The sequence below is a fragment of the Lycorma delicatula genome, chromosome 1 (genome assembly GCF_047948215.1).
Source record: "Lycorma delicatula isolate Av1 chromosome 1, ASM4794821v1, whole genome shotgun sequence".
Classification (NCBI taxonomy): domain Eukaryota; kingdom Metazoa; phylum Arthropoda; class Insecta; order Hemiptera; family Fulgoridae; genus Lycorma; species Lycorma delicatula.
The window spans coordinates 322,364,293-322,386,627 of NC_134455.1; the positions used below are offsets into that span (position 1 = coordinate 322,364,293).

At 29.6% G+C, this 22,335-nt stretch overlaps 1 protein-coding gene across 1 annotated transcript in view; it reads left to right on the forward strand.

The window, feature by feature from the left end:
• The window catches only part of mre11 (double strand break repair nuclease mre11), a 70,180-nt gene extending 50,021 nt beyond the window's left edge, over window positions 1-20,159 (forward strand). The window contains exons 9-12 of the mRNA XM_075382007.1: window positions 7,434-7,585; window positions 14,109-14,241; window positions 15,604-15,849; window positions 19,805-20,159. Of these exons, the coding sequence (XP_075238122.1) occupies window positions 7,434-7,585; window positions 14,109-14,241; window positions 15,604-15,849; window positions 19,805-19,900 (627 nt within the window). The 3' untranslated portion in view covers window positions 19,901-20,159. The remainder of the gene's footprint in view (window positions 1-7,433; window positions 7,586-14,108; window positions 14,242-15,603; window positions 15,850-19,804) is intronic.
• The last annotated feature ends 2,176 nt before the right edge of the window (window positions 20,160-22,335 follow it).

The window sequence follows — 22,335 nt, forward strand, 5'->3', positions numbered from 1 at the left end:
AACTAGTGCTTGGATGTATATTGTATCCATATCTACACTAAATTAGATGTACAATTATTGTACAGTTCTTTTTTGTTCAGTATTTAAAATTTTTTGTTGTCTTTATAATTTTCAAATTTTTTTTTATAGTTGTTTTCATTGTTGATTGTATTATTAACACTTATTTGAAATTGCATTATACGTCCAGTTCCTGTGCAAGTTCACCATGTTTTCTATCTTCATCAGAATAGTCACTTTCACTACCACTATCTAGATGTATTTTAAATTTATAAATTATTTCGTCGATTAGCAGTTCAATCTTCTTATTTTCAATTTCAACTTTTTTACATGTTTGCAATATGGTTTCCAATACTTATTTATTTCATTCATTTTTTCCTCTGATAATTTTTTAATATATGATGTAAAAAATGTTGTGGTTCTACTACCAACGTATCTTTTCAGAGCCGACCATATATCTAAATCGGATTTAAATCTGGTTGGTATGGTGGAAGCCACAGATGCCTGTGTTATTTTAATAGTTCATCAAAATGGTATTTTATTTTTGAATTTCTTTGTGATTTAATTATATCATAGAATTGTAGTTTTAATATTGCTTTAAACTTAATATTATTCTTTTATAATAATTTAATCATGCCACTTTTTCTATGATTTGAATCACAAGTTTCTCTGGAAGTGAATTGTTCTATGGCGCATTATCAATAACAACCATTGACCGGGGAGGGACCAGGAATTAATTTCTCAGATGCCCACTTCATGAAATTGTTGTTGATGCTGTTGTAATAGTCACTGCTTTTTGAACTTGTTTTCCAGGTTAACATCACATTCGGAATGAACACCATTTCTTCTCCAGCGTGGATTTTGATTAACTGATCACCTTTATTAATCAGCACTTTACTCCTGCATGACTTGTCATCCAACCATGACTGCCATCGACTGGGTCATTAAAGTTTACAATTCGTCCAAATAAAACAAAGAATTATCTTTACTGCAATCCATTGTAGTTTCCTATTATTGTCAGTTTTACTCCCCTTAAACCCTAATTCTTTTAGGATAGCTGCTGTAGTTCTAGAACCTTTAAATTGAATACTCTTGAAAATTTTTCATGTAATTTATTTAATATGGCAGTTCATTATGTTTCGAGTGAAACTCTTTAACTGTTCTTACAATGTCTTTATCAAAATTGTCTAATCTGCTAACTGATTTTGAACATTGTTTTTACACTTTTTTGACGTGCTGAATGAGCACGACTGAATTTTTTATTTAAGAAGATGCTGCTTTTCTTTCTGGAGTTTTTTAACTTGTGATCTTGAAATCCTGCAAGCTCAGCACTTTTTTCTTCACATTTTTTAATGTGTAAATTAAATGTTTCTCATCTAACTTTATAGCTTCTTTCGTCATAAAATTGTATACATTACTATTTCATGAGCTTTACTACGGAGTTTTTTATTCTTAACTGTGTATTTAATTTCTACAATTGCAATAAAATTTACATACGAATTCATTAATTCATACAAAACATTAACTAACTAACATGCCACATATCATTACAGAAGGAAATACTATACTATTCATACTAGGACACACCAAGAATTGAACAAAATCAATTTATTGAAAATAAAAAATAAACAATATTGAGTAATTAGTCAACAACACAAAAAAAAAGTCTCAGTTATTTTAAGAATATGTATAAAATGACTAAGCTATTAATAAATTATTATAATTTATATGGTTTAAGCCTATTATTTAATCAACAATAAATACCCATTACAAATGGCATAAATATTTTGATAACCTTTATTTATATAAAGTGGTCATTCATTTTATGACACACGTGATGAAGGAAGTGTAATAATATTCTATTAATATAAATATAAACAATTCGTTTTTGTACTTTATACAGTAAGAAATAATTATAAGTAGGCTAAATATTTTTAAAGAAATTATTGTCTGAAATTGAACAAAATGATAATAAAATTTAATTGTGGTAACCATTTTACTACTAGTGTAAAAAGTTAAACAAATAAAAGTTAAAAGAAACTATATTGCAGAAAACTGTGTTTCTGAATGAGCCTAAAGTTACATGAAAAGAGTAATATAATACCTTGCACAGCGGCTGTCTGCCTTGTGCAAGCAAGTTTTTATTTTCATTCTACACACTGTAGCAGAATGTTACTTGTGGAAGGAGAATGAAACTTGTAGAATAGAGGTGGGACAATTCATGGTCATTGTTGATACACCTACTTCAGCTTGAGAGCATGTTATTTTAAGAGAACTCTTGTTAATCATTAAGTACATCTTATGATTATAATTTATCAACCAGTTTGTAAACACTCCATTCTGTCTTTTCTTATTAATAATTTTTTTTTTAAATAACCAGTTTCATGACACATTTAGATGAAAAAAGCATAAATTACCTTGTATTCTGAATTTATTATTAAATCTAGAAGCATAATAAAAAATTTACTTGAGCGTAGTGGTGAGAAAAGTCAAGTCTGTTTACATATTTCATTTTATTTTTAAATTGAATAATTTTCTCAGCAATTTTTAATATTTTCTTATGAACTAAACAAAATTATAATTTAAAAATAATATCTTTAGAATTCATTTAACTATTCATTCTTTCAGAATTTAGTTACTGTAGGTCATTAATAAAAGATTTTAGGTTAGAATTTATTTCATTTTTATTATGTAATTATATCTAGTACATAATTAAATATTATAAAAGTTGTTACATAAATAGTAAAAAATGCTAAAATATAAGTACACAAATATATAAAGAAAATATTCATAACCTATTAATTTACATTATCTACTTCATTTATGGTCTTCTCTTTAAAAAATGAATATAAAATATATAAAGAAATAAATATTTTTGTAGTTTTTAAAAATATCAAAGTACACTTCCATTGACTGAATTTAATAACTAAAAATCTTTTTTTAAAAGTAATAAAATATATATATCCACTGTTATTATCACGTACTATAAAACATATGATTTAAACTTTATTATAATGTTTACATTTAACATTATACTGCTTGTTGACATTTTTCTTCTATACCAATAAGCATATGTTTGAAGTTTGTTATAAAATGGCATCTATATCTCATTATTTAAGCACAATTATATTAAAAAATTAAAATGATTTTAGTTATTTATTTTTTCTTAATTTTTATTATCAGTGGTATTATACTAAAACTATATAAACGGTATAAACTAAATTATGGAAAAGAATATAACTATTATAAAATTATCTTCTTAGTAAATGATTAAATCTGTGATCAATGAGATCCAGTTACTATTATATCAAATTAAAACGTCAAGTAGTTCTTGTATGATGTGCTTGATACTACTCATAAGAGTAGTATCCCCCTTTCATTCCTTTTGCCCAGCCCAAATTCATCCATATATTTCATTCCTTTTATGTGTTTAATTTCTTCGTATACACACTCTACCTCATCATCATCATGGGCGCTTGTAGACATAGACTTTAACAGTCATTGTTGGTTTAGGTTTCAATTTTATCCTTTTTACAATGATTCTATCATTATGCATTCTGAAATACTATACTCTCTTCCCTATCTTCTTGTTCATTATGAAACCTACTCCTGCCTGCCCATTATTTGAGGTAATTATTCTAAAATTACCTGACCAAAAGTCGTTTTTCTCTTTCCACCGAACCTTGCTAATTCCTACTACATCTACATTTATCCTATCCATTTCCCTCTTTAAGTTTTTTAAACTACCAACTTTTTTTAGACTTCTAACATTCCATGCTCTGACTCGTAGAACGTTATTTTTTTAATTTTCTGATGACCCATTCTTTAGTAGTCCCCACCTGGAGATCTGAACGGGGGACTAGTTTACCTCCAGAATATTTTACCAAGGAAGGCACCTCCATCATTTTTATATGAAAATGCAGAGAGCTACATTTTCTTGGAAAAAAAGCAGCTGTAGTTTTCCATTGCTTTCAGCTACGCAGTACTCAGAAGATTGAGTGATGTGATATGCCCATTTAAGTCGTCCTGACCTACATCCTTAACAACTATTGAAAGGGCTGCTGTCCTCTTTTAGGAATCATTCCTTAGTCTGGCTCTCAACAGATACCTCTTCGATATGGTTGTACCTTCAGTCCAGCTATTCTGTATCACTGAGCACTCAAGCCCCTTCACCAAGGGCAAGGTCTCATGATTCATAGAGGGAGATAATACTAATATAATATAAAATTATATAAATGTTTTTACTAATTATAATTTTTTGAATATTCAAATAACTCATTAACATATTGACCATTTTAGTAGACCAATAAAATTAGCTGATTTTTGAAGTCAAAGAGTTCTAAGGTTAAGGTTCAAGTCCTTGTAAAGGCAGTTATGTAGATTTGAAGCTGGACTGTGTGGACTTGTTCTTTGGTGGTTGGGTTTCAATTAACCACACGTCTCAGGAGTGGTTGGCCTGAGTGTTCAAGACTACATGTTTTGGTACATGTGTTCATTTTGATTGTGTTTACATGTTTTGGTACATTTACACTTAAATTGCAGCTATGTCAGGTCTGACAAGCCAGGAACAGTAATCGTATTTGCTTATACATTCACACCCAGACCCATCACTAACTGGAAAACTGGTTGGAGATAAAGAAAATGTATATATTATATGGAATATAAACCACCAAGACACAATAAAGATAAGTTACAACCTACCACATTAATCTCCAATAACTAGTTTTTGCAGTATTTCGCATCTTCAGTTGATATTAAATTCTATATCTGTTTCATTAAAACATATTTTTTGTTTGTCATTTTTCCAATACTGGACAGAAGAATAATAAGACACATTGTACTTAAAAATATTATCTTTATTAATTTTTTGGGTTAACCAATCTGCTATACAAACTTATAAATTAAATATACAAGGTTTCACTTAGAATTCTCTAAGCTTCCCCAGGTGACAATATACATTCATATAAAATTCTCTTACATACTAAGAAATTCCTGAGTGTAATGTAACATTGGCTGGCCAGGTTACATGGTATAAATTTTCTAATTATTTTATTAAAGCTAATTAATTTTTAATTCTTAATTGGTGCATTATTTAAATATATGTAATTGTTTTATTTAATTGACTTCATGTTTTCTATATATGTTAGAAATTTTAATTTTTTCTAAAAAAAAATGATATGTTTTGATATGTAATTTTATATAATTTATATATAACTGATGATGCGGGATCCGCAAAAGTGCTATTGGAATAAAGAGAAGAAAAATAAGGTAAGTGTCATTTACTCATTTACTATGTAATACTGTACGTGGGTTGTTCAAGTTGGTTTTTGATTATAAAAAATATAATATTTATATATATATATTTTGCTTTTATTAAAATACATAAGCATACTCCTTTTGCTGTTTAGTTGTTTCTCATTTTGGTTTGTTATTGTTATTGAAAAGAGAAAAATTATGGTGAATTTTATAATAGTACATTAGAAATCTATTTATTTTTATGTTTTTATATGATTTGTTCATTACATAAGCTCAAAGTGTACGTGTAAAAATATGGTCAGATTTTTTCAAGTTTATTGTCATCCCAGGACTGATATAACTACCTCTTTTGTTAAAAACTAAACTTTTTTATGGCTATATGAATAATTGTAGTTGTTGTACAAGATAGTATATATGGATTATGTCTTCTTGTGTTATGAGTACAAGTTATTAGATTAAGTATGTAGAAGTAATAATTTACCTTCTTTATTGTTCATTTCTGTAATTATGTCTATTTGTTCATTTCTCTCAAACTTTTGGTTTTGGTTTGGTTTTTAAACATGTTATTGGTAATTATATTTCAGTTTTCTCTACAAAAATCTGTCATTCTTTCAATGATATTATTTCTTTGCCCCATAATCTGCTGACTAATCATTTAATTTGTTATTCCTTTTCTTACTCACAGTTGAGTCACCTATCATAATACTGTGATTTGGCTTGTCTTTTATTATTATACTTTCAATTCTGATATAAATATCTTCTTCCTTTTCATTATGGCTGCTTATGGGCTTGTGTTCTGACATCTTTGATATTGCCTTTATCATTTACATCATCATTACAAATGACTCATCAATTCAGGTTCAACTTATACTACATCTTCAACTAAACCTCACTTTTTCTGTAGTGTTACCTCTTTAATTGAACTTTCTTCCTCTCCATGTCCTTCATTGCACATTTCATTTACTCATATAATACTATTTTATGTTTAACAGCTTACATCTAGGCCATCACAAGTTCCAATCATCTTTTTGACCCCTCCTTTTTCTTGCCTGAGTCCTTTATACTTGTCCATCACTTATAACAATCAGTTGAGGAGCCAATTTTATTTCTGTTTATTTCTAAATCTTATGTGCAAAGAATCCATAATCTTTCTTCCACCTTTGACTATATAGTCTTTCAAGAAGTGGTTATGCCCCTGCAGTCTATTCTTGCTCCTCCTCTTAACAACGGCACAGACTTTTTGGTTAATTTTAACATGATGAACTGATCTGTCTAGTGTTTTTAAGATAAACATCAGAGTTTGATCACAAAGCTGCTGCTCTGTTTGAAAACTTTTCTACCCGAAACCATTAGTCTAGTGTTGCATAATTATTATACTGCTCATAATGTTCTGAATTCTTAGTTAATTTTTTTTTACAGCAGAAAGATAATATTGTGGATGTATTCTATTCTCTAACCCTCTGAGGAAAATATGTACGTTAGTTTTTTTTTACTTCCTTGTATGAAGTAAAGGAAGTATTGTAATCGCGAAAAATTTCGAATTTCAACAGAAATATCCATTATGACTAGTTTTGACGTGACATCTGTATGTATGTATGTATGTATGTATCTCTCATAGCTCAGAAATGATTAGCCATGGAATGTTGAAATTTTGGATTTAGAACTGTTGTAACATCTAGTTGTGCATCTCCCCTTTTGATTACAATTACCAGAAGTGTCCAAAAAAGCCCAAAATCCAAAAATTTGTATTTTTGACTTTTTCTTAACTGTGGTAATAAGCCCCCATTGAGAGCTTTTCAATGATATATATCATAAGTGGTACTTATTTTCATTAGTTCCAGACTTTACAGCCAAATAAAATTTTAATTAATGAAATAATTTGGTTTATGGTTGTGGTGTGTCCACCACAATGCAATTGTGTAACTGTCCACTTTATTAAAGAATAGGAGGATCGTATCTCACTTTCAAATGAAATAAGTTTAAATAAAGTACAACAAAAAATATGTATATGTAATTTAATAGGCATGCCAGGAAGTCATGTAGTGTCCACATCAGATTTTTTTATTTAGGTGTTAATTTGGTGGAATTTCCAGTATAGTGTTGTAAGCAAAAAAATTTTTATCCTAATTCTCATAAAATCAAATCAAATCTCACCTTTAATTTGACTATATTTTTTTCAGGCATATGAAAAGTTAGAGTTAGTGGTTGAGAAGTATTTCAATGATGTAGCACCAGACAAAGGTTTAAAACTGTTATCAGTAAAGGGTCTCAACGAGGCTGTTTCATATTATATAGAAAAAGCTGATACAGATGCTGTCTCTGATCTTATTGCGTAAGTTTACAGTAAAATTAATTTTGTATTTTTTAAAGTAGTAATATATTAATGTTACCGATATTTAAGAATTTTATATCTTTAATAATTTTCAGTGTGGCAGTTATATATGTTTTTTTATTATTATGTAGCAATTTCGATCCTTGAAGAATTTAACCTCTTGAAGCTACGGTAGACAAGCATTTATATTTTCCAGCCACTAATTACCTCATGCTATTGCATGCTAACCTATTCCTGTCATTTTGTATTCCTCTCCCACTCTGGCTCGGTCTTTCAATCACTGTTGTACAAATCTTGACTGGCAGAATCATCTCTCTTGAGCCAGATGTCCTACCCATACTTGTTTTAAATGCATGTATTTGTAAGAGAAATCATTTTGACTTCGCTCATTTATAGGTCTAATTTCATATGCTATTCTGTTTTTACTTGTTGGCATAATGTGGATGTTTCTGTAGAACATGTTTTTAGTTTTTTCATTATTCTCCCATTCATGATGTGTGTGTACACATGTTATTTATCAGCTTCCATAGAACATTCTGATCAAATGTATTGTATAAGCATATTAGATCTAAGTTTACGGAATTTATATAGAGAATAGTACAAACCAATTTTACGTTTTCATTAAGGATTATATTTTAATGCAACAGTTCTCACTATTCCATTAAAATATAATCTTATTTATTTGTTAGTGCTTTTTTTTTGGTTTAGTACTACACTTACTTTTCTTTAAATGAGGGTCCTTCATTCTCATAAATCCATTATAGTAATTATGTAGCTTATTCAATCCTGCTTACAAAAAAGATATTTCTGATATTGTGTTATTGACCCCTACTATTGTCTTAACTTCTGTTTAAACCTAATAAAGTTCTATTGAACTCTATTCTCACAGTTGAGTGTACTCAGAGTTGTCACTTTTTTTTAATCCTGAACCTTATCTAGAATTTTTTTCTTTTACAGTCTTATATATCTTTCTTTTCTTCTTAATAGTGATTTTCTATTCACATATTTATTACTTATAAATTTCAGGTTTACTTCCTAAAAATGTCCTTTTTTGTAAGCAGATATATTTCTCTATTTTGCAAGGAAGACGTGTGAAACAAAAGTACAGATGTGATTGAAACAGTACCCTCGTTCAACCAACTTTCCTTTACCTTTTGCTATTTTACACTTTCCATTAATTTTATTGCTAAAGAGTATGGAGTTTTCTGCAACATCTTTTATACTTTCAAACTTCAGCCTAAATCTCATTATATCCTAGTAATGATCAGAAATAATCTTTCCTAACCATTATTTATCTTCCTGTATATTCTAGTATAACACTGCTCAACAGATTTAATTTTTTTTTTGTTAATTGAGTGTGAATAGCTGATTCTTGTAGTATTTTTTATGCTAGTTTCATATATGTTAATAGATTTCTACTATCGGATTCAGTTTTTTTTTAATTGATATTTCTTTCAAAAAAAAAATGTGTGGTGAACGTAATATGACAATGCATTACATACACTTTGTGTTCACCTAAAATCTATTTCTTTTGGATTTTCTGCTGTAAGTTGCTGTAGGTAGATCCCTCTTTAGATTCAAACAGTAGTCAGCTGATATTTTTGGGTCCATTTTCCCTGATATCGTGTTTCCATTGTAGATATCTCCTGTTGAAAGCATTCTCCATGTTCATCAGTGATTGTGCCGAGATTTTTAGTGAAAAAACCAAATGTGAATGTAAGAAATGGATTTTGAGTGACATGTTACACCCAAGTTCTTTACAGTTTTGAAGTTCACTCACAAGTTCTCTGTAGTTATTGGTTTCCAAGGAACTTGTTTACCACATTTTGAAATGATTTTCATGCAGCAACCTCCAAGTCATTCAAACGTGGATCACTCATTTTTTTTTTATTTGAGGTCCATCAAATATACCTTCCTTTATTTTAGTGTCGCTTATATTAGGGAATTTGTTTTTTAGAAAGTGAAACCTTACACATTTCAATCCATTGTTTTAACAAAATTTTTGAATAAACCTAGTTTATGTGTAGTGGCAGAAGATAAACTTTTTCTGGTTTTACTAATCCTGACTAACAACATTCTTCTCTCCTACAGTCAGTACTAATCTCTTTGACCACTGCTCTTTTATGTAATGGTTTTTCCTATCCCTGCTGTCCCACTCACACAAAAAGCAATAAAACTTAGTGTATTCATGTTTCAGTCCAAGTAAAACCGCTATTGCTTTTAGATCTCCACAAATATTTCTCATGCTGAATCTTGCTCAATGCAAATCTCATATTTTCATAAGACTCCTTCATGTGAAGAGCGTATGCTAATGGTATTGATGGGTATTTATTTCCCATGTGAAATAGAACAGCTTTTAAACTAAGCTTTGAGGAGTCAATAAAAAGTCACCATCTGTCAGGATGGTGTATATATGCCAAAGCATCCAGTAAAGAGTCGTTTCATTACAGTGTACTAAGTTTTCATACTGAGAGAAGAGACGTTAAAATTCTGACTCTCTGTCACAGAAAGCACTTATTTTAGTGTTTGGTTGCAAAAGATGCCATCTTTTCAGTCTTGATGCCTGTATTTCTGCTTGACTTTGATAAATTTAGATCACAAACCAGATAATTTAATTCTGAAATTAATTAAATGGAGTTCAGTAAATCTATTTTCTAAAAATTTTGGATCTCTTTCTTCATTGCTTGATAAGTCAGCACAAGATATGACATTTTCATCTTCATCTAAGTTCCATGTTTCTGGTGGTACTGGAATTGGAAGCTCTTGGCTATGTGGTGCTGGCTGCATGGCAGAGGGAATATCAGGATGTTTAACTGTACATCTAGTTGTAGCTGTAATCCCAGATGCCTTTATTTCACAAAAATAACAGTCTGTGATGTGATCCTTCGGTTCTCTCCAAACTTATGGAATTGCAAATGACACATGACAAGATCCATTTAGCCAACTGGTCAACGGTGTTACACAAGAAGCACAGCAAGTATGAGGAGCCCAAGATTTGTCCTGATCAGCTAATTTACATTCAAAATGCAGTTCATATCACTTTTTTATCAGTGGAGTTATATTTCTTTTCTGAAACTTCAACGTTACCTCGCCACAGATGTAGCAGAAATTGTTCGGATGATTATTGCAACTGCGAGGCTTTGTTAATACATTACAGTAACTAGTATTGTTAAAAAAGAACACTTTATAAACGCACTAATTTAATAAACATACACTCACTTTACTGAACAACATATACCTGCAAATACAAAAGCCAGCTACATAGCTGAATGTTACACACATGAGAACTCGCACCTGAATGAAAATTAAAAATATTTCTCTAGTCTGCATGACATTTTATAAGTTAATGTAATAACAACAGATATAACCAATGAATCGATATGTTTATAGTAAGATGAAAATAGGAAGAATGAGTCATATTCTTGTTCATTTTAATTAGTGTGTAAATAATAAATGATGACTAATGTCTAACAAATCAATGTGACGATTAAAGGACTGTAATAAATAAACAAAAGCTATTTAGTTGATAAATAATATAATAAAATATGTTTACAAAATGCTATGCTTTGGAGTTCATTCATCATACTGCCTGAAAATTAAGAATAGTAGTTATAAAAAAACTATGCTTGATAGAAAAATTCTGATTTAATATTTGAAATCAGCTTGAAAAATACTATAAGAATCAGCTATTCACTCTCATTTAACAAACTCATTGTTGATCTGTGTAATTAATGTGTATTTTTCTTCAGACTTTTAAAAAGGATGATTTAAAGTCATTACTTTATTCTTTGTGAAAAATTCTGAAAACCTGGTTTGACTTAGCCCATGCTTCACTATTTTTCATTTTTTCTTTGTACAATGGTATTCTGTTCATCAGTATTGTGCCTTACCCCTTTTACATGTTTTATTGAATCACATTTCTTCATATCTTTTCTATATTTTGCTGGAGAAACTGGAATATAAATCTCAAATACTGTAGGTTTCTTTGAATCCATCCTCTGAAATATATATTTCACTGTGTTGTTTATAATAATATTTTATTAATATTTGTCCTATATATTCTCATTCATTATTTCTACTTTGCATTCAACCAAAAACCTTGTTCATCTTACCATAATAATTTGTGTTATATCCAGCCCTAGCTTGCAATTTTCTTTTCTTTTTTTTTTTAATTGTCTAGCCTTCTTCCACATCAACATTCCACAATCTTGATTCAAAGAATGTTATGCGAATGATTACTCCCCTTCTTAGTAGTATTAGAACTCCACCTAGAGATCTAATTGAGGGAATTTTAGGCAAAAGAACATCATCATATTGATTTATTATTTCTCTAGCAACTAGTAGGCCTCAAAAAAAGTAGGTGAAAAAAAGCTAAACCTGATTGGTATTTGCAGTCAGAATCATCCAGTTGAAAATTAGAGATGCTTTTGAGAAAAAAAGACAAGGAAAAACATTTCTTTGAAAAATATATTTTTCAATTGCTTTCAGTCTCATACTACTCAAAACCTAATATAGGTTAGCTTAAAGTTGGCTATTCTGCCCACATTACCCACTACTTACTTGGTATTTACCACATTTATTAAAAGGGTTGATGATCTGTTTTGCCGAAATGATTCCTTTGGCTCTCCACAGATAACCAACTATTATGGTAGAACATATGATTCAACTACCTGTTTTTCAGAGACATAAGCTTTTGTTTTTTAGTTGATTTACAGGTAGTGAGTGATACTTGCTCATAACACAATATTCAAATCAATTTTGTCACAGTTTTTAGATGTGCTATCCCTTTCCACAAGACAATATCAGTACTTCTGTGATGTATGTGCGCACTCATAATATTTACCTTTATGTAGAAAATATTACTTGGATTACAGTGTTATACATTTGTTTTGTGAATAACAAAAAGAATATAAGATAGGATTATTATATTTGATGTCAGAAGTTCTTAAATATACAATAATTAAATACCTGGCTTATTTCAATACTGCATACATTAGCAAGGAACAAACAAGAAATAGTAGTTTGAAAAATTTAAAGGGTGGTCTTTAATTTCTACCAAAAATTTTTAATTTAGGTCAGTTAATTATGAAATACTGCATTTAATTACTTTACTTGCATCATAGCTCTAAAGCTATGCTGCAAGAAGGTAAGTACAGTAATCACTCAAAATATGGGATATGGGTTATTTCACATTTCATGACCAAAATACCCCAAAAAACAAAAACGTGTAAGGTAATGTACATTTATACATATGTATGTAAATGTATTTGAAGCGTAATAACTTTTTACTAGAAAAACCAATTTTAATGAAATTTGGCAAAGAGACTCGTGTATATGGATCAACTTGTTGGTAAAAGTGTGGGGCAGTATCTCAAGGGGGTGAGGTATTTACTTTATTTAGGGTAAATTTTCTCAAACATTTGCTAACATAACTCTACATTATATTAAGCTCAGTACAGGCGTGCATGCTTATTTTTTTTAAAAAAAACTTATTTTTTTCACTCTGCCACCAATTTTTTTCTCCCTTCCCCAGAAATCAAAAAAAGTTGTCCTTTTATTTATTGCATGTTTTTTTAACCAAATCATTTTTATTTCTTCCAAAGCGTAGTAGCAGTAGTGCAAATAGCCAAAAAAAGTTGTGGGTGGGAGGGTTGATCAAAGTTTAAAAATATTGAATTTTACTATTTTTTAAAACTTTTTAGTTTATTTTAACCGTTAATAATAATATTACACTCAAATTATATAATAATTCATCCTACCCCCAAAAAATAAATCTTAGATTAACTTTTTATTGGTAGTATATTTTTAATGGAATTTTTTTTAGTCTCTTCCAATAAACATAGAAGAATCAAAAAATTTTCTTGGGAGGTGATTTTGGGTATGAAGAAGGAGAAAAAAGTAAAAAATATCAATTAAAACATTTAAACATTTTTTTTCATTTATAATTTTTTCCACTATCTGAGAATAAATAACCAATACCAGGAAAAAACTTTGTTGTTAGCTTCTTTTTTCTTTTTTTTTTCATATGGTGATTTTTAGGTGTTTTATATCTATATCTTTGCATCAGGAATTATACTGGTATAAATCTTCAGATATTGTGACCTCTTTTTTTTTATTAAGCTTATTCAGATAAGACTTGTATTTAAACATAAAATATATAAATATACATGTTACATAAAATAAATGAAATTATATAAGCATGAGTTTATAAATAGTTCTGTTCTTCAGATATAGTTAAATTAGTCAATTGTACCTAAATACACATTTAAAGGTGTCTGGAAAAGTCTAATTACACTGTCACTTTCGTAAGTCAACTTACATTCTGAATTAATTAAATTTATTAGATAGATATCAATAACATACAACTATTTTATAATGGCTGTTGTTCTCCAAAACATTGTTTGATGTATAAAAATGCATAAATCTCAGGAATGTGATGATTGAGCACCAGTGAAAGTAAATGTTTTGCATTGGTCAGTGGAATTCATACATTTTCTCTTCTTTCTTTTTTTTTTTGTTGCAGGCATCAGATTAATAAATCTGCTAAATTCTTGAAGGATAATATTGATGATACTAGCAAATTGGGAGAAGCTATTGAAGATTACCGTGCCAAACGCACAGGTGGTAGTGGTGATGATAATGATGCAGTGAAAGAGGTATTAGAATACATATGAATTTTTTAGATTTATTCAATATAAGTCTAATTAATATTTGACTCTTGGCCTTGTCCAGTATAAGACTAAGCAGTATTAAGGCAACACAATTGTATGCACTTCTCTCCCAAAAATGTATCATTACTTGACATCCAAAGTGAATTAAAAATAACTTCACTTTGGAAGCAGTGCCATAAAAATGAAAATGTGTAAAATTCCACAATGTGAAAAAAAAATTATGCAAGGAAACTATTTCCTTTCAGCTACAGTGATTATTATTTTTTCAATGATTTTACTTAAGTAATTTTGCAATTTAATTAGTATTTAATAAAAATATTTTAAAACCAACAATTTTAGCAATTGTTTATCCAAAACACTTTTTTATGTTAAAAATATGTTTTTCAAATTAAATTGATTATGCTCCCAAGAGCATTTTGCTCCATTCACCCGATACATTGAAATTATAGGTGGTGTGCTGATGTACTCATTTTAAAGTGGTTAGAAGACCTATCTAGCGTCTAGTCAAATAGTATATTTGATTTGTGTTTATTTGTTGTTTTTATAAACATGTCAAATTTATAACTTATATTTTGTACATAAAATTTGTATGGTGTAGTTAATATGTTTGGAGCATAACTTTAATTGGAAGTGAAACTTGGACGATTGGAGTACCTGAGAAGAAAAGATTAGAAGCTTTTGAAATGTGGTGCTATAGGAGAATGTTAAACATCAGATGGGTGGATAAAATGACAAATGAAGAGGTGTTGCGGCAAATTGAAGAAAGAAGAGACAGACTTATAGGCCACATACTAAGGCATCCTGGAATAGTTGCTTTGATATTGGAGGGGCAGGTGGGAAAAATTGTGCAGGCAGGCAGCTATACCAAAATGAAATGACTGAAGACAAAAAAAAGAAGTTAATAGGCAGTCCCATTTCTGTCTTTATTTGAAAAAGTTGTTTCTGATGTATGTTGAACTAACTGTGATAGGAAGTTAAAAAGGTAAAAATCTGTAAACAAAGACATATACAGAATGATTCACATAGTGTTACTGGTGCATTCAGAGTTCATTTTACTAGTGAAAATAATGAAAAATGCATACAACAGAAACGCTCTATTAGCAGGTAACGGCTAGCAAAAATTTCAGAACCCAAAGTAAGGCGTTAACTTGTTGGTTTTTTACCTGATAAATTGAATAAAATAGGTTCCAGAACTATATCTCTAGTAGTTTTTGTAATATCTTATGTAAAACAGAAAAATTTGTCTACACAGTCTAGTATTCAAATCCATAAAAAAGCATCTACCTTTAGAAGGACCTGAACCTATACATATACATTTATTTATAATTTTTTTTTTTTTTTTTGTAGGCACAACTTGTGTTGTCAAGTAACAATAGACCATCAAAGTTTTCAAATACTGGATTCGGCGATGTAGTTCCTATCAGTGATGATGAAGATGATGATTATGGTAACTCACGGCAGGCAAACACTTCTAGAGGAAAGGGTAGAGGAAGAGGCCGTGGCAGCAGAGGAGGAAAGCAAACTAATGGTTCAATGAATTCATCACGAGCCAGTGGAAGTCGTGGATCAAGAACAAGCTCTACAACTTCTAAAGTGAGTTTAAATTAATTGGTAAACCAATTTTACAATCTCTGGTTAATAGCAAGAACATTTATCATTTTGACCTTTAATATTTATCCCCTTAAATATACACAACTCACTGCTGCATTGCATTTTTCCATTGTTCAACACAGTTCTGAAAAGCTTGCAGAGCCTTGATGTTATGGTATTTGCATCTTACAAAACTCCTAAACGGTCTCTGTTCAACACATAAGTTTTTCTAGAATAAGCAGAAGTCAAAGGATATGTCAGATGTGACAAATGTAGATGTAGATGTCAAAAAATTCAAAAGGTCATCATGGAATGTGAATATTTCAATATGATCCAGCAAGTGGTAATCAATAAATCTGAATGAAGGTTCTCAGTTGCTAAGGGGTTAAATAAGCACTAAAACATGCTCATTTTTGTCTAAATAGATCATGATCGAGAAGGTACCTCTTGATCAACTGAGGAGCAAAGTAATGACAGACTGTTTTTTTTTTGTGGAGGGAGGGATACACTCTGAAAGGCCAAACTGTCAAACAATGTTATCTGAAGATTCTGCAACACCTTTGTGATGCAATTTGATGCTAGAGATCGAATTGAAATTTGATGGTCACAGATTTAAATTACTTATTTTTATTCATAGGGAACTGAATTTTTGAAAGATAAGTGGTTGGTACCCCAAAGCAAAATTTTAATTTTATAAAAGCCATATGGGTCGAGAAGCTACTAAGATGAATAAATAGCAAATAAATAATATTTTATATACATAGAAGGTGGTCTGTAATGGTAATTTTGTTTTCTTCTTTGCAGCAAAATATATGTGACTTTTAACATATTCAAATTTGATTCAACATCGATGTATCAACATAGTTGAATTTTTTCTATTTCAATTGGAGAAATGGGAATGATTAAGAAAGAATGATGGTAAATGGGAATGAAACTTTTGTGTACGATTTAGAAAATCTGTTTAGTGAAGGAATAGTGTTTGGAAAATGAACATAAGTTCAAAAACCATTTGTTATCCCAATGAATAATAAAAAAACTGATGAGCTGCCCTAGCCAGATGAAAAAACTTATTACACAATTTTCACAGAAGTTAGACCATAAAAAGCACAAGAATAATCATCTAGTAGCCATAATTGAACTTCTTCAATGCTTATTTTTTTTTAACTATACTATTAATGAGCTGAGACTTCGTTATGGAAAGCAAATTGAAGAGAGGAAACATAAGGAGTTATCTCCTGCTCTAATAAAAAATGAAAATAAAAACAATTTCTTCAGCAGGTCAGGTCACAGTTACTATATTCTGAGATTTAAAGAACATTATATACTTGGATTTCCTTACTGCTCAAAATTGTATCTCAGGTGCAATAGATGGAACTCAAGTGGCAGACACTATTTCAAGCTGTTGACTAGGGGCAAAATAAAATGTATGACATGTTGAAATCATCCCAAATATCGAAGAAAAAAATAAATACATAAAACATTTTACATATCTATAGTGGTCAGCTCTTAAGAATTATAACAACTTGGAAGTAGTAACACACCAGGCCTGGTATCACTAAACATAAACATGCAAAAAATCATTACATTAAAAAAAATCATGTCAGTAGGTAGTTAACCATATGATCAAGAATACTAAAATATTATAATAAAATATAAGAAATTAAGGAACTCAACATCCTTAACTATCAATAATAAATAAAATTGTACAAGATTTAAAAAAAGGATGCAGATAACTAATAATTTAAGATGATCAAAAAATATATAATAATCTGTAATGGTATACTCCACTCTGGGTAGATAGAAAAAAATTGTTTAAACAAAAAAATAAATAATCCTATTTCATATTTGGTGACATATATTTATTTACATATTCATTTTATCAAACACAAAATAAATGAGGATAAACACAATTTGGATAATTAACATTTGGCTTCCTAATTAAATAGATATGTAATGATAGAGAAAATAAACTATGTACTGATGGTAAATGGTACTATTAAAAAAAATTTACAAAAATTATTGAAATTATCTTTTTTCAGTAGTAACAAAAAATAAATTGCACTTTAAAATTTTCACCAAGATATTTATATTTTTAAGTGCAATTTATTTTTTGTTACTACTGAAAAGGATAATTTCAATAATTTTTGTAAATTTTTTTTAATAGTACCATTTACCATCAGTACATAGTTTATTTTCTCTATTATTACATATCTATTTAATTAAGAAGCCAAATGTTAATTATCCAAATTGTGTTTATCCTCATTTATTTTGTGTTTGATAAAATGAATATGTAAATAAATATATTTTTATTTTACTGTTTACCAAGTTTTTCAAACACCAATTAAGATATGGACGCTGTACGATTAATAAATGCATACTGACTGTATCATTATCATCAGATGATCACACTGAAATCCTCCAGCAGGTTGCCATCAAACGATTATACAACTACAAAAATCCAATCAAAGTTCTCTTCCTATAAACTCTGTATGCGGGTGTGAAAATATTGTTTAAATTTTTGTTTGCTTTTATTATGGCCCCTTGAAATTTGTTGCATAGTATTAACGGTTTTTATGCAAAGGTAGCACAGAGTCCGACAGGAAAAAACTTTTTTTTAATCACACCTCTTGTTCTAGTACAACATATGAGGAAGCAGGAATTGTGTCCGTAGGATAATATGACCATTTAAACTCTATTGTTATGAGACAAAAATTATCCACAAAATTCTTATGGCCAGAATTTTATCCACAATCTCTGTCTCTCTCTCTTTCTCTTTGTAGTAGCCCCGACTGCGAGTACTATGTCATCCACATAGCCGACCACAGCAATGTCCTCCGAAAGTGAAATTTGAAGGACTCCCATCATATACCGTATTCCATAAGGTCGGTCCAAGGACTGACCCCTGTGGCACACCCTGATCAATGGTCCTTACAGTCGTACTACCATTCTGCGCCATAAGTCAATCGCCCATCTCTTAAGTAAGACAATAATTATTTTAACAGATATGCAGGAACCTGCAGATCCCGGAGAGCATTCGCAATGGCGATGTGAGAAACGCATTCAATTGCGTCATGTACGTCAAACTACACCAATGCACACATTTTACGCTCTGCAAGATACATCTGAGCCGTGCATATCACCTCTTCCACCGCATCAAGTGCAGACCTACCAGCTTGTAAACCATATTGTCTCCCCGAGAAGCCACCTTCAAGAACCATATGCTGGAGCATACGCTTCATGATTTTCCCCAATGTATTAATCATCGCCAGTGAACGATAAGACGATGTTAGCGCCAGATCACATTCAAGTTTTGGCACCAAAGACACAGCATAACAAAGCTTAGCCTTTTACTCCTTGATTTTAAATGAGTTCCCACATTGGAAATTCAATTTTTTTTTATTTAACCAGAATTAACGTAAAAAATATATATATATATATGAAATGGCAAATGATATACCAAAGTAATTTATTAAGTAAAATCACTTTTCAGAATACTGAGATATATGTAAAAAAAATTACATTTAAGTTACAGTGGATGACTTAAATTTTTTTGACATGCTACTACTGAAAGCAATAAGGTAAATCAACAGAAATCTGTGATTTTTTTTATTGATTCTGTTTTATAAATTTCCCTTAATTATTTCTTACCTTTCTTTTATAGTTGCCCCTCAGTTCTGAAGTGTTGACTTGTCAGATGGAATCACAGGGCTTTCTGCATTTAAAACATACAGTTTTTTTTTTTTAAATTATAATTAATTATATTATTATATTATTTGAAAGTATATGAAATTTTGAATCAATAAATAAATAAAAACTAGGTTGTAAAGATCCAGTACCAGTTTAAAATATATCCAGGTGTTGATAATTTGTAATTATTGTAGTTTTTTTATTCAGGAAAATTAAGATACCAATAATCTTTATGTTAGACCTACATGTTTTTATGTTAATCTTGTTACAGGGGCAGAAACAGTTGGAAATACAAACATCAAAATCAAATGTAGCACAAAGCTCTTCTATGAAAAAATATGAAATGGACTGGAGCGACTCAGATTAAAAGAAAATAGTTGGTGCAATATTAATCATTTTAAAACAATGTATTGGTTGTTCCATTCTCATAAAGGCATCAGTTATTTGCTAAGAAAAATGTCCTAAAACTAAATTTATTTGCCATCACTTAATAGAAACAATACAGATTAAGCTGTAGTCAGTTTAAATATACTATAATTTGCACTTTCTTAAGTTATGCGTATAATGATTGAATTTGTAATGATTTTGTTATAATGTTTTTTTGTATTATATCATTATTTACTGAATGAGTTTTTATTAATCTTCAGTCGATTGTATTTACAAACATCACAAGCAACATTACATTTTCTTAATATCACCAATGGGTGATATTAAGAAAAGTTTATTCCAACATGATTTCTCTTAACCCTCAAGTCCAACATATTTTGCAGTATGCTAATAAAACATTTTCAAACGCTCCAGTATGTACTTGACCTGTGGAATTTATTTTGTTTACATTTGTAGCTTGATTTATATGTAAGGATGTAAGGAATTACAATAACAAAGTTATACAGCAGATATGAAGTTTAGATGTAAAGATTATAATATTTAAACTGCATCATAGTTGTCAAAGCTATTCAGTATGTGGGAATTAATTAAAAGAAAATAACTTCTTTCAAAGTTGATACTTTTGTAGCTCAACTATATGATATACAAAAGGTGCTTGATTAAATTCCAGGTTTGGATATGGTTGGCACTTTTCATTTCCATCAGTTGTTTGCTGCATTCAAGCAGAAGTCATTAAAAAACCCAGATGTTGACCTGTTTCAATATTGAAATCAAGATTACAAAAGACTTGGGTATATTGATATCTGTTCCAAAAAAATACTACCCATTAGATACAATGTAACACTTCAGTTAATTACTGTACTAAACTTTAGAATAAAAAAAAAGAAGCATTAGGCTAATTATAATGTAGAAAACCAGAAAAATTAGCTACAGCCTAATATTGCTAGGAAACTGGTCAGAAAAATTATAAGTGTACAAACAAAAATTAGAAATTTAAGGATTTGCTTTATCAGTAGCGAAGCAGAAACCCCATTATTAAAAACAGTAGCGGACCAATAATAGAATAGTACATTTGAATTTTTAATTTGTTAAAAATCCTTTCATGAAAGTTTTTAAACAGTTTTTCCACCCCTTAAAATTTTGTTGTTTGGTGAGGTTAAGACTGGTGATGGATAAGTGGTTGGCAGTATGAACCTTACACCTTACATGTTTTAAGGTTCATACTGCCATCTTCAAATAAGCTTTATCTCTACAAGGATATGGCCACTAAATAATATCAATTTTTTGGCCGTCCCTATACTAAATAAAGGATCTACCCATTTTTACAAATTGAATATGAAAAATAACTTCCCAAAACATTGTTGCATAAAAACTGACCTTAAATTCAATCGACCGGTTATTACATAAATAGTTTTAGATTTATAATTACATCTTCTATAATTTGTTTCAAAAAAGCAAATAGGAAACTAATATAAATTTATTTAGCGCAAATCAAATTAATTTTTTTTTTTAACAAAGTATTACCACTATATTAAAATTTCATCATGTAAAACGGAAAAAAATATTAGTTACCCAAATGTTTTTCTTCAATACTCGATAAGGTACTACTGTCATTTCCCCAACTTAGCACAATAGCTTTGATAATATTTTTACACAAACTATTTGCTTCCTGATGCTTTTTTTTGCTCTTTTCCAAGCATTTGCATATACTCTATTAATAGATTTTTTTACATAACCAACTTAAATGTGTTATTATTCCCAATGCCACCTTTGACTTGTGCCCATATCAATTCTATAAGGTTAAAATTGCAATGATATGGAGGAAAACGCAGCATGACACAATTTTTTGATTTTACTATATTTATAAGTTCTACTTTTAACATATCTTCAGTGTATGCAATTTTAATCATTCGGCAACTTCTGATCTTCAGGTCAAATCATGTGGAATTCTTTCAGTTTTCAGGTAATAGTACATTATCCATTACTATGACAGATCCTTCAGCAACAATTTCAAAAATTTTTCAAACCACTGCATAAAATTGGCACCTTTCATTTCACAGTGATAGTATTGGGAAGATCTCAATTCAAATACCAATAAACCACCTTCAAAAACCTCTATGAAATAATATATTCGCAAATCAAAAAATTATTTTTTCTAGACATGCAATGAAAATTCATTGATTTAAAACATAATATAATGTACTTCTAGAAAAGTTTGGCAGTTCAGAATCAGTAATCACAGCATTTAATATTTTGTTCAAGTTAGGAAGCTCATTACTGAAATAAAATTAATGAAATTTTTTTCTGATAGGGATTTTGGTAAAATCATCCAAAACCTTTCAATCATTTTCACAACGCTTTTGAGTCTTTTTAAGATTAACATGTTTACCATCAATTTTGTGTTTCATTATTATA